Here is a 12417-nt window from a genome sequence, read left to right as displayed (position 1 = left end):
CAACAGAAGCGCCAGTGTGGACAGTGCTATGTCGGCCTGGAGAGCGTCTCCTGCCGACGTAGCTACCGCTGCTCATTGAGGATGGTTTAATTATGTGGACACGAGAGCTCACTTCCGTCGGCATAGAGCAACTACATGGGAGATCTTGCAGTGGTGTAGCTGCATCGGTACAGCTGTGCTGTTGTAAAGTCTCTAGTGTAGACATGTCCTTAGGCCTTGGCTACACTGGCAATTCACAGCGCTGCACTTGCTGCGCTCAGGGGTGTGAAAAAACACCCCCCCTGAGCGCAGCGAGTGCAGCGCTGTAAAGCGCCAGTGTGATCAGCGCCTGCAGCGCTGCACGCTCGCTCGCAGCGCTGCAAGCTATTCCCCTCGGAGAGGTGGAGTACTTGCAGCTGGCGGCGCGACTACACTCGCGCTTCACAGCGCTGCCGCGGCAGCGCTGTGAATCCGCAAGTGTAGCCAAGGCCTTAGAGTGTCACAGCTAAATATAAGGTGGAACAGATTATTTAGCATAAGTAGTTCACCTTGAATGGTTCCATAGAATGTATGTTAAGTGGCCCATTAACATCTCTGCAATCATAGGACAAAAAAGGAAGGTTAGTGGCTTTAAATTGTTGTTGTAATGAGCCATAAATCTAGTGTCTTTAAAATAAATAAATAAATAAAAACAAACTTAATAGTGTCTAGCAAAGTTATGAATTTAAATTCCCAGACTAGTCTTTTGAAGGTGTTGTGCAGGTTTCCTTTGAGGATGAGGACTGAGGCCAGATATAGAGTGATCATTTTGTGAAAAGAGTTTGCCTCCGGGTGATTAGTCTTTTTTTTTTTGTGTGTGTGTGTGTGTGTGTGTGTGTGTGATTTCAGTTGTGAGCATAGTGACAGTTTTTGTTTCACCCACATAGTTATTGGGGCATTTAGTGCACTGGATGAGGTACACCACATGTTGTGATAGGCATATATAGGACGCATTGATCTTGAAAGGTGTGTTTGGGGGTGGGGGTGGTATTGATGTCTGCAGGTTTTGCATCTGTTCTGGCAGGGTCTGGTGTCACTCTGACTTGGTAGGTCCTGGTTTGTGGAGAGCTGCTGATGAGGTTGTGGGGGTTGTTTTGAAGGCCAGAAGAGGGGGTTTGGGAAAGATTTCTTTCAGGGGGTGAAAGAATAAGGGTTATTTAATGATACCCTGTATAGTTTCCAGTGTAGGGTGGTAGGTGACAACTAAGGGGGTGCAGCTGGAGGGTTTTTTTCCCCTTGTATTCAAGCAGGTTCTCTCAGAATATGTGGGTTTTCCATTCTGTGATGCAGTCTACTTCTCTGGTGGCATGTCCTTGTTTGGTGAAGGTGGTTTTAATTGTGTTAAGGTGCGTATCCTGGGCTTTCTCCTCAGAGCATATTCTGAGGTCTGAGTACCTGGTTGTATATAAGAATTCTTGGAGTGGTTACTGGATCTATGAAGGTAGGTATGGGTTTCTTGTCTGTAGGGTTCCATTGTTGAAGCTAATAATGGTGTCTAGGAAGTTGATGCTAGTTCCAGAGAGTATAATGGACAGGTGGTGGTGGTGGTGGTGGTGGTGGTGGTTGAAGTTATGGTGGAAATCTGAAGGAGATTAGGGTGTTTGTCCAGAGGATGAAAATATCATTGACATATATTAAGTGCATCATTGGTTTCATGAAGCATTTGTCCAGAAATTCTTCCTCAAGGTGGCCTGTGAAGAGGTTGGCACACTGGGGAGCAATCCTAGTACCCCTGGCTATTCCCCTGTTTTGGACAAAATGTTCGTTGAATATAAAATTGTTATGGGTAAGGATGAAATGAATGAGTTTGATGGGTTTAGGGTGGAGATCTGAGTGTTGTCTATTGTCCTGTAGACATTTGAGGCAGGCAGCGATGCCATCATTATGAGGGATGTTGGTGTAGAGCAGGGGTTCTCAAACTGGGGGTCAGGACCCCTCAGGGAATTGTGAGGTTATTATGTGGGGGGTCATGAGCTCCACCCCAAACCCCGCTTTGCCTCCAACATTTATAATGTTGTTAAATTCAAAACACTTTTTTATATATTTATAAGGGGGGGGGGGTCACACTCAGAGGCTTGCTATGTGAAAGGGGTCACCAGTACAAAAGTTTGAATCACTAGTGTAGAGGGAGATGACATCCATAGTGGCAAGGATTGAGTTCTGAGGAAGGTTGTTAATGTTGCAGAGTTTCTGGAAGAAGCTGGTTTTGTCTTGCAGGAAGCTGGCCCTTTGTGTGAAAGTGGTTTGAGGATGGTTTCTGAGTCCTGATATTTCTTCTGTAAGAGTGCCATGGCCAGATATGATGGGTCTTCATAGCAGCAGGCAGTCTTAAGCAGATTTACCTGCTGCAGAGCATTTTTGAGCAAAATTCTAAATTTTTTCAGTTTGTATTTGATTTATATGGTTACTGAATCCCAATCATGTCCCAGAGCTGTATTTGCTTTTTGGGGATGTTGCCTGCCCAGATCTGGGCCCCGAGATGGCAAACAGGGGTTCGTCGCCCGGTGTGCTTGGCACCAATAAAGACACCGAGGGGAGAAAGCAAGCCAAGTTTATTTCAGAGCTCTGAAATGGCACTAGGAGACCAGCATGTCTCAAATCCAGTGCAGCACATACAAATAAAATTTTCCCTTTTATATTCCAAGCTGTTTCTGTGTAAGCCTTTGTTCTGTTTCTCCCTCTTACCCCTCCCACCCCTCCCTTCTGTAGCAGTTACAATTAGAAAAATTCCCATTCATCTGCTTATCTTTTGGCTTTGCAAGGCCTGTTTACAGCAGTCTGAGCAAAACAGCAGCTGTATGCTAGAGAAAAGCTGACCCTTACATTTCTGCTTCAACATGTAAGCAGTTAGCACAGAAGTAGGTGAGAGTTCACAAGATGGAGTCACTGTGGCTCAGGTAGGCCCAGAGCAAAGGAGCTTCATCGGCTCTTTTAGCCTTCCACTCCCCTGAGTTACCTGGTAGCTATGCCTAGTGGACCCCAACAGGGAGTTCCCCCATGTTGTGGATGGAGGGCTTCACACACAGTGGACACTGAAAAGTGAAGTAAGGTATCCAAAGTAATCTATTTATAGATGAATAATATTGACCATTTGAGTCCTAGAGGGGCATCATTATAGCTCTCACTTTTGCAAGAATTATTTTTAACACAGGGAAGCCTTTATCTAAGATTATCACAGAAAATCTTCAAGTAAATTTCTCCATTCTTTGACTAATAAGGGCCACAAATATGCCCCATCCTGGAAACAAAAGGAACATCTGGGATGAAAGCAAAATTAGCGTTCAGGTTTTTTTAAAGGGGAAATCTATCCTCATGTTCTGAATAAGAAATTAACTACATTTTGAAGACAACATACTTTCTGACATTAGGAAAGTAGTTCTCTGCTGGTGGGTATTTTAGATGACTGGGTGCTCTCCTAGTAACTGATGGGTCTAGTTCTCTTAACCCCAACCGCTGCAAAAATGCAAGCTGTTACAGCATCCTAAAAATTGATGTTTTCCACTGTTCCCAAAATCTAACTTTTTTGCCACTTTATGTGAAAAAACAAAAGACAGGAAGGAGACAAAATCTGCTTAACTGGAATGATCTAGTTTGTGAAAAGTGAAATATCAGAAGCTATAAACTCTCTTCATTTGGAACTATGCTATAAATTGTCTACTTCCACTAAGCTTAGGAGAGATCATTAGGGCCTGGCAGGAGTCCTAATCTTTCTCAGCTGGTGTGGGGAGGAGGGTATACAGATATCAAAAATACTATGTTAAAAGAACATTAAGGTTACAAAGTCAAGCCTGCAGAAGTTAAGAAGTGCTAGAATTAAGGTTCCCTGTGCAACATTAATTTGGCCCCCTTGTTCTTAAGTATTATGATAGTCTTTTTAATTACAGTCATACTATTTTTTTTTTCCCCTACAGATCCCCCTGCTTCATTCAGTATGCAGGATGGATAGTGCTCACTGAATGAGCTTCACAACACCTCTCTGATGTGAGGTGGTATTATGACTTCCGTTTTGAAAATGAGAAACGCATGCATAGAGTAAGGTTAAATGTCCCAATTTTGTAGGCCTGCTTTTGAGGTGCTTATGACCTGATTCTTTTCAGAATACATAGCATTATACAGTAACTCCTCGCTTAACATCATCCCAGTTAATGTTGTTTCGTTGTTACGTTGCTGATCAATTGGAGAACATGCTCGTTTAAAGTTGTGCAATGCTCCCTTACAATGTTTGGCAGCCGCCTGCTTTGTCCACTGCTTGCAGAAAGAGCAGCCTGTTGCAGCTAGCTGGTGGGGGCTTGGAACCAGGGTGGACTGGCTGCCCAGCAGGCTATCAATTGCTGGGCAGTTCAGCTGTCCCTCCCCCCACTGCTGTGTGCTGTTCCTGCCTTCTGCCTTGGAGCTGCTCCTGGGAGCCTCCTGCTTGCTATGCGGTGGGAGGGGGGAAAGAGGGGTGCTAATGTCAGTGTGTCCCCCTCCCCTGTTCCTGCCCCACCGCTCCTGTACCCCATCTCCACAGAGCGTGGCGGGGGGGTGGGAGAGACACGACAGGGCTCAGGACAGAGGGAGCTTGCTGGCAGCAGCTGCTGTCTCAACTTGCTGATCTACTTAAAGGCAGTGTACTTAAAGGGGCAATGCACGTTTCTCTCACTCTCTCACACACATGGTGTGTGTCTCTGTCTCTCTCTGCCATGCTAACTCCCCTCCCTCCATTTGTGCTGCCTTGTAGAATGTGAGGCTACACGAACAACAATGTGTTAACACTTGAGGGCTCAGCCGAGTGCTAGTTCATCATTTAGCAGTAAGGCATTCCCTGGGAAATATCCCACCATCTGACTCCACCACCTCAACCAAGCTTCACAATCATCATTGCTGTGTACAGTATTAAATTGTTTGTTTAAAATTTATACTGTGTGTATGTGTATAATATAAGATAAAATAGACTTTTGTCTGGTGAAAATTTTTTCCCTGGAACCTAACCCCCCCACCCTCCCCATTTACATTAATTCTTATGGGGAAAATTGGTTTCGCTTAACATCGTTTCACTTAAAGTAGCATTTTTCAGGAACATAACTACAACGTTAAGTGAGGAGTTACTGTATAGCATTTTCTGTGTTCTCATTGACTTCATTTGCAGTTGTGAATGCTCAGCACTGCTGCAAATCAGACCCCAGGTCTCAAATTAGGCATCTGAAAAAAGGAACTGCCTGCCCTGTGAAAGGAAGGAGTTCTACAGGCAAGTCTCATTCATCACCCATCCATGATTCATTCTCTGGTCACTGTCCATCCAGTGCATTGAATGAGGCGGGATCCTGTGGATAGAAGCATCTAATCATGTAATTATAGTATAGTATATGCACATGTAATTAAAGACTGTATCATGCATATGCACAAGGGGCCCAGATTTATATTGTATAGAAAACCTTCAATGTGGCATTTCCTAACTTTTGAGAGCTTGACTTTGTAACTTTAATTTTCTTTAATGTCATTTTTTGATGTTATCTTATAGGCTTTTAAAAAAGCAAATTGAAGAAACAAATTTCATCATGTGGTATCATATTGATACCTACATGGGTCACAAGCAGTGTTGGAATCTTTTAATCCACTGTACAGACCTCAATCACTTGAGCTAATGGAGTAACTGATAACAATATTAGGTTGTCACTTTTTAGATGAAGCAGCCACTAAAGGGCTTTGCTGGAGTGCGCTCATGCAGTTGTAAGTGTTTGTTTTTTGTTTTGTTAAAAACATAGTGGGGAAATACATTTTGTTGGAAAATTTTCCCCCAAACTACCTGAGACAGGCAGCCATCATGGAAAACTTCAGCTTGGCAAATAAGTGACTGAAAACAAGTTCTTTTTAATTGGAAGTTTTGGGCAACCTTCACCGTAGGTGATGCTACCATTTCTGTGTATTTAAAAAAGGTCCGGAACTTCTAATGTTAGTCCTTGCTGAGAGCTCAAAATATAAACTCATCCCAGAGAAGGCAGTCACTCAGAAACAAGACACCCCCTCCCCCCCCCCACCTCTAGCCAAAGGCTCGTGCACAAGGTGACTGCAGTTATGGAGGGAACAGGACTGGAGAGTTAGGGAGGAGGCAGCGATACAGGGGGTTGGATACAGCTAGGGTGGCTATAGCAGTAGATGGGGAAGCTAGGAACAGTATATGAGGAGTTGAGGAAACTGGAATGGGCATAGATGAGTCCTTGGCAGCAACCAACTTTGAAGGTTCAGGGGGTTATTGATTCTGAAGTTCCTCTCCCTGTGGTCTGGGCTTACCAGAGCTGAGCTGTGGAGTGGCTGCTTCCTTCTTGCCTCCCACCTTTTTGGTGGGAAGGGAGGAGGATACAACTGTTCAAGGCTGGCAGTGGGGTAAGGAGCAGCCATCGGCATCCCGCTCCTGTCTTGCTCTCCCTTCACCTATGTGTAAGGCAGTGTGTGACATCAAAAGTAAATGTGAGATGAGTGGCACTTGGCAGATCTAGAGCAGCTGAGGTGGACAATGGGCTGAGTGAAGCAGGCAAGACCCCAAAGAGCTTTGTTCAGTGGCTCCCAGACTGCTCTTTCTCCCCGACGCAGCCCCTCTGCTCCCTACTCCCAGCTGACCCACCACACACACTACACCTGTGCTGGGGCTGGGGAGGAGATCCTGGCTGATGTCACCTATGCCCACAAGATCACAGACAGCTGATCAATTGGTGGCACCCAAATTATTCCCTGTATGTGTGTATCAGTCCTAGTCTTGCTGCCTTTGTACCACAGTGAGAAGTTTTTTTGTTTGGTTGGGTTTTTTTTCTGTGCTGCTCTGCTCTAAGCTCTGGAGAAGGGCTGCAGACCCTGTGTAACAGTATGGCACTCCACTCTTGTGAGTGGCCCTTCTGGTCAGATGCATCTGTGGTCTTTAAACAGTCCCGGCTCTTGTATTGGGCTGTACCCCCTGGGCTTCCTCCCTGGAGACAATGGTTTTGCCCTCTTCGTCTGTTCTGGTCCCTGATCGCCAGCTAGGCCTCTTAACAGTTCATTTTCCTTTCCGGGGGTTTATTGCTATCCAATTGTTGGCCACTTCCCCTGTGGCTTATGGGTAGGGCCCTACTAAATTCATGTCCATGAAAAACATGTCACTGACCATGAAATCTGGTCTTCTGCATGCTTTTACCCTATATTATACAGATTTCACAGGGGAGACAGCATTTCTCAAATTCAGGGTCCTGACCTAAAAGCCCAGGGGGATCACAAGGTTATTTGGGGGGGGAGGGGGTCACAGTATTGCCACCCTGACTTCTGCACTGCCTTCGGAACTGGGCAGCTGGAGAGCGGCAGCTGCTGGCCGGGAGCCCTGCTCTGAAGGCAATGCCCTGCCAGCAGCAGTGCAGAAGTCAGGGTGGCAATACCATAGCATGCCACCCTGACTTCTGCACTGCTGCGTTCAGAGCTGGGCAGCCGGAGAGTTGCAGCTGCTGACTGAGGGCCCAGCTCTGCAGAATAAGGGTGGCAATACCATGCCATCCTTCCTTCTGCGCTGCTGCTGATGGTGGCTCTGCCTTCAGAGCTGGGTTCCTGGCTAGCAGCTGCTGCTCTTCAGCTGCCCAGTTCTGAAGGCAACGCTGCCGCCATCAGCAGCATAGAAGTAAGGATAGCAGTACTGCAATCCCTCCTACAATGACCTTGCAACTCCTTTTTGGGTCAGGACCCCTACAATAACAACACCGTGAAATTTCAGATTAAAAATTTCATGATTTCAGCCTATTTAAAACTCCCATGACTCTGAAATTGAGCAAAATGTACCATGAATTTGGTAGGGCCCTACTTATGGGGGAGGAGGACCAAGGCCTGCCCACTTCTCTGGGTCCAAGGACCCTAAGAATAGCAGCCACGCACCACTGTGTCCCTTTAACAAAACTGTTTTCAGTTCCCTGTGCCACTTCTCTGTGGCCCCGGCCTTCACCAAAGCTTCACCCTTATTTCAGGGCTCTCTTGTGTTCGGGCCCAGCAGACCGCCAGGAGCTCTTTGTCTGAGCTGTCTGCAGTGCTGCAGTTCCCTTTGGCCAGCCAGGAGCACCAACTCCACTTCTCTGGCTCCAGCAAGGAACTGAATGTCTCTGGCTCTGCAGCTCCTCTTTATTTGGCCCTGATTGGCTGCTTCACTTGCTCCTTTCCTGGGACAGGTGTGACAGTACCCTGAGGCCTCCAGCAGGGGGTCTCTAGGCCAAGTCCACCCCATCACACCCTTTTATGTAAAGACTAATTTACAGTAAGGTTAAATTGATTCCCCAATATCACAACATTGGTTACAATAAAAAACAGTAAACTTTGGAAAACCGAGAATAGCAGAGTTGAAGGTAATACTTTCCTCAAAAGAGAAGAACAATGAAACTCTCGACACCTTGCTCCTCAACATTACCTGCCTCTTTTCATATGTCCATCACAACTCCTAATGAGGGCTCCTCTTCATGTGCTCCAGTTGGATCTCTGTATGGTCTGTGATGCAATACTGATCATGAGAGTAACTGCTGCTGGCTAACAAATTAATTCAGCCATGATGAGCTGATGCTTTGCTTCCAGCTGCCATATTCATTTGGGAATTTCTTCAAATTACCTTCCTGTCATTTACACAGATCAGAAAGCAAATATTCCCCACAACCAAAAGAACAATGAGTTGCTGGTGCCCCAATGGTGTTAGAGTTAATCTTCTTGGAAAGCTTTCCCTTTAAATTTGGTGCTTTCTTTTTAACTGGTGTTTTTTAATGTTATGCTCTTGCAATATATGGGATGCAGTCCTGCAGGAATTGCCATAAAATGGGGTCTGTTTGCAGGTTTTTGGCATGTATCCTTAATGCTGCACTTCTGGTTTGAGTTCTTAAATTCACAGAGGAGGGGTACAGGGAACACAGACCAGTGTTATGGGCCACAATCTTAATTATAACTTGAAGTTTTGTCTGAATTCATATTGCAATGGCAGCTCTGACAGTTACCCAAATTCACAGTACTGCTCCCTAGGAAAATATGATTAGTACTGAGCTGTGCTTGCAGCTTCTTTTCCTCTTTCACTCAGTTCTGCAATATCCCCAAAGACCCCATTTTGCGGCTCTGTGTAGAGAAGTGGGAATTCTCTTTGCACTCATCCTCCTAATCCTTTTTTTCCCTACAGACAGCTTTTCTCTTATATCACAAAGGACAAGCAGACAGAGAGCCTGGTGGAGAAGCTGTGCCAGCGATTCCGGACAGCCAGGTGGGTTGCACTCTAACTTCCAGGACAAGGAGTATAGTGCGAGTTCCCTGACTACCAGAGCGTGAGCCTGCTCCCATGGGGATGGCGTCAGGCTCCCATTGTGCTGCCCATATGACATGATAGTTCTGCAGACCCTGCTCTAGGTTGGGATCTTCCTTTCCCCACCTCCTTTTAAAACAAAAAAATTAAGGACTGTTGAGATTTATAAAGCAGTTTGCTGTTATCATTCTGTCATTAGTGGAGAGGGTACATGACTTCAGCAGGGCCTGACTGCAGAAGGCCATAGCAGATTCCAAACTGTCAAGATTTAAATCCTGTCCACCATGCAATGAATGGTCTTATGCCCTTGAAAAGGCATCTGCTATGCACATTATTCTGCCTTGGGAAAGGACATATCCCCAGTACATGTTTGTTTGATCTACCTCCTGCACCTAAAAATCCAGAGATTTAAGGCTCTAATTACATTTACTTGAGCAGTCTGTGAAAGTTGTGCCTAATCCTGAGGAGGCAGGAGCCAAGATGGAGTCAAGAAGGCCATCTAGCAGTACCCTAGCAAGCAGGCACCAAGGTTTGAGTGGGAAGAAGAGAACGTTTAAAAACCTCAAAATCCAGAGCCAGCACCAGGATCCTTGACACGATCTCTGCATTCAGCATGACTGTTCCAGGAGGTGTGTCCCTATTCACCATCTCCTAGCTTCAACTCTTCTCTTACATCAAGTAGGGATCCCTCTCCTCTCAGGTCAGGAGTGGAACTCTCAGAAATTCTGGAAGCGCCCTGTTCTAAGCATCTGCACAATTGGCCAACTGCAGTTGGCCAACTGCAACCTGGTCAGTAACCTTATAACTCGCTATCTTGGCCTTGCTAAGATTACTAGGGTCCACCATTCCATATGTCTAGAAGCAGATCCATATTGTAAATGTTGAGGAAAAAGTAATTGGTCTCTCTTGCCAGTAGCATCAGTGGCCAGGCCTGATGCTACTGGAAGATCTTTGTGAGCAAGAAGAGAGTTCTGGAGGCACTTCACCATCCTCCTTCATCAAAGGAGTCTTCATCTTGACCAAACAGACACATTAACCCCAACTCTGGCCACAATGGTTCTTCAAGAGATAGTCTGTAAACATATTCCACTGTTGGTGGGGGGACATCACAAAGGGCAGAGCTGCCCCAATTGCGCCCCAGTTCCTTCTCACTGCCCATTGCTAAGAGTCAGCGTATTCTCACTCTTATTCATCACTGTGCATTATTTGTAAAATATTTTAAAGTGGTTAGTGATAGTTAGCAGTGCGGTTTAATGTAGTGTTAGTATTTCTGTTAATTTTCTTCCTAGTTTGGATAATTTTATTTTGTTTTTCGGGTTTTGTTTTTTGCTTCTCCTGTAACAGATCACAAATCAAAACTTTTTTTTGTTTTGTTTCCCATCATGTTAAAAGATGGGCACACCTTGTCCTTATTTTGCCTAGGGGAGGATCACATCCCTGACCATGTTGACACCTGTTGGTCATTTTCAAAAAGAATACAGTGGGCTAAGGAGTCCTGCCTCTTGGCACCTCTAATTGAATGAATAGTCCATTCATACTGACTCTGATCCTGGCTTCTCACCACTGGATGCTTCTAAAGATCGAGGAACCTCAAGGTCAGTCCCTGCAGCTTCATCGTCCTTATTGTCAAGCTTGAATGACAAGCCTTAGGTCAGACCTCATATGGGAGCTTAAACATCACATGGACAAGCTGCACAGATCACCATCTCCAGTCCTGCTGTTCAGGCTTGTAAAAATTCCAGGCCATCTGACATTAAGGGTGCATCAAAATTTTGCAGGAGGTCCCTGAGCATCAATAGTGATTCTGGTTGTGGCCCTGTGGGAAAAGACTTAACCCAGGTCTCTGCCAGCACAATCTCTGTGATATTGACTTCATTGGTACTGAGCTCATCCAGACAGCCACTAGCTGTATTGACAACTTTCATAGATTTTGTGTTACTACAGCAATCTGTTTTAGTGATGTCTTCTATGGCATCAGTATCTTCTACTTGTAATATCATAGTATTCACTATCCATGCTTCAAACTCCCTGGTACCAGCTCTACTGAGAAGACTGCAGAGCACAATGCACGTCTGTTAAAACTATGCTGCTTCATCTTCAGATCTGTCATTCTTTCCAGTAAATATTTTAAGCTGCTCTAAAACTTATTCTAAAATCCTCGCTATCTAGCAAGTAGAAGTATTAGGACACTTTGTTCATAGCTATGGATCCAAGAGATCCAGAGAGGTCCACATCCGCCTGCTGCTGTGGGAATATGCAGAGGACTCCTGAAGAAGAAATGAAGGTTACCTATATGTAACAGGAGTTCTTCGAGATGCACTCTGTGTATTCAGCTCTTGGGATGTGCCTCTTGGTGCCGTTTGGATGATGGAACTTTCTGGTAGCAATGTCTATTAGAGTACTCACATGATTCTCCTACCCTTCCCCTCAACATTCGAGCAGAGTTTTAATAGTATTGCAGTATAACCTCAGTTACAAACACCAGAGTTACAAACTGACCAGTCAACCACACACCTCATTTGGAACTGTAAGTACACGATAAGGCAGCAGTGGGGGAAGGGCAGTGGGGAGGGAAACAAATACAGTCCAGTACTGTGTTAAACGTAAAGTACTAAAGAAATAAAGGAAAAGTTTTTTTAAAATGACAAAGTAAGGAAACTGTTTCTGTGCTTGTTTCATTTAAATTAAGATGGTTAAAAGCAGCATAGTAGTAAAGTTTCAAAGCTGTAATCTTTCAAAGGTTTACAACTAAACATTGACTTAACCAATGTTTTGTACAGAGTTCTGAACACTTCAGACTTATGAACAACCTCCATTCCCAAGGTGGACAAGGGAGTGTGATTAGACAGAGTCCATCTCAAAGAAATCTGGTTACATGTATGTAATTTTTGAGTGTCCTCTGCATATTCCCATTCTTGGGATAGTTTGGCATTCAAGAATGGATGGAGGGATATTGAGTCCTAATTAAACAAGGATTTGTTTACCACTCTGTCAAACTAAGCAACAGCTCTGGCTGCCATGTTTAATGAAAGTGTGAATTGAACCACAAGTAGCAGCTTTACATATTTTCAGTAAGAGGGAAGTGCTAAGCACATGCTGCAGCAACTGAACTTGTAGAGTCCTAAAGACCAGCAAGGGGA

General features: G+C 45.0%; 1 protein-coding gene across 1 annotated transcript in view; it reads left to right on the top strand.

The window, feature by feature from the left end:
- Positions 1-12417, top strand: part of NCAPD2 (non-SMC condensin I complex subunit D2) — a 76658-nt gene that overhangs the window by 47864 nt on the left and 16377 nt on the right. The window contains exon 27 of the mRNA XM_065412071.1: positions 9158-9238. Coding sequence (XP_065268143.1) covers positions 9158-9238 — 81 coding nt within the window. The remainder of the gene's footprint in view (positions 1-9157; positions 9239-12417) is intronic.

This window comes from Emys orbicularis, chromosome 1 (genome assembly GCF_028017835.1).
Source record: "Emys orbicularis isolate rEmyOrb1 chromosome 1, rEmyOrb1.hap1, whole genome shotgun sequence".
Classification (NCBI taxonomy): Eukaryota; Metazoa; Chordata; order Testudines; family Emydidae; genus Emys; species Emys orbicularis.
The sequence above is the reverse complement of the archived record's forward strand: the minus strand, read 5'-3'. Positions and strand labels throughout refer to the sequence as shown.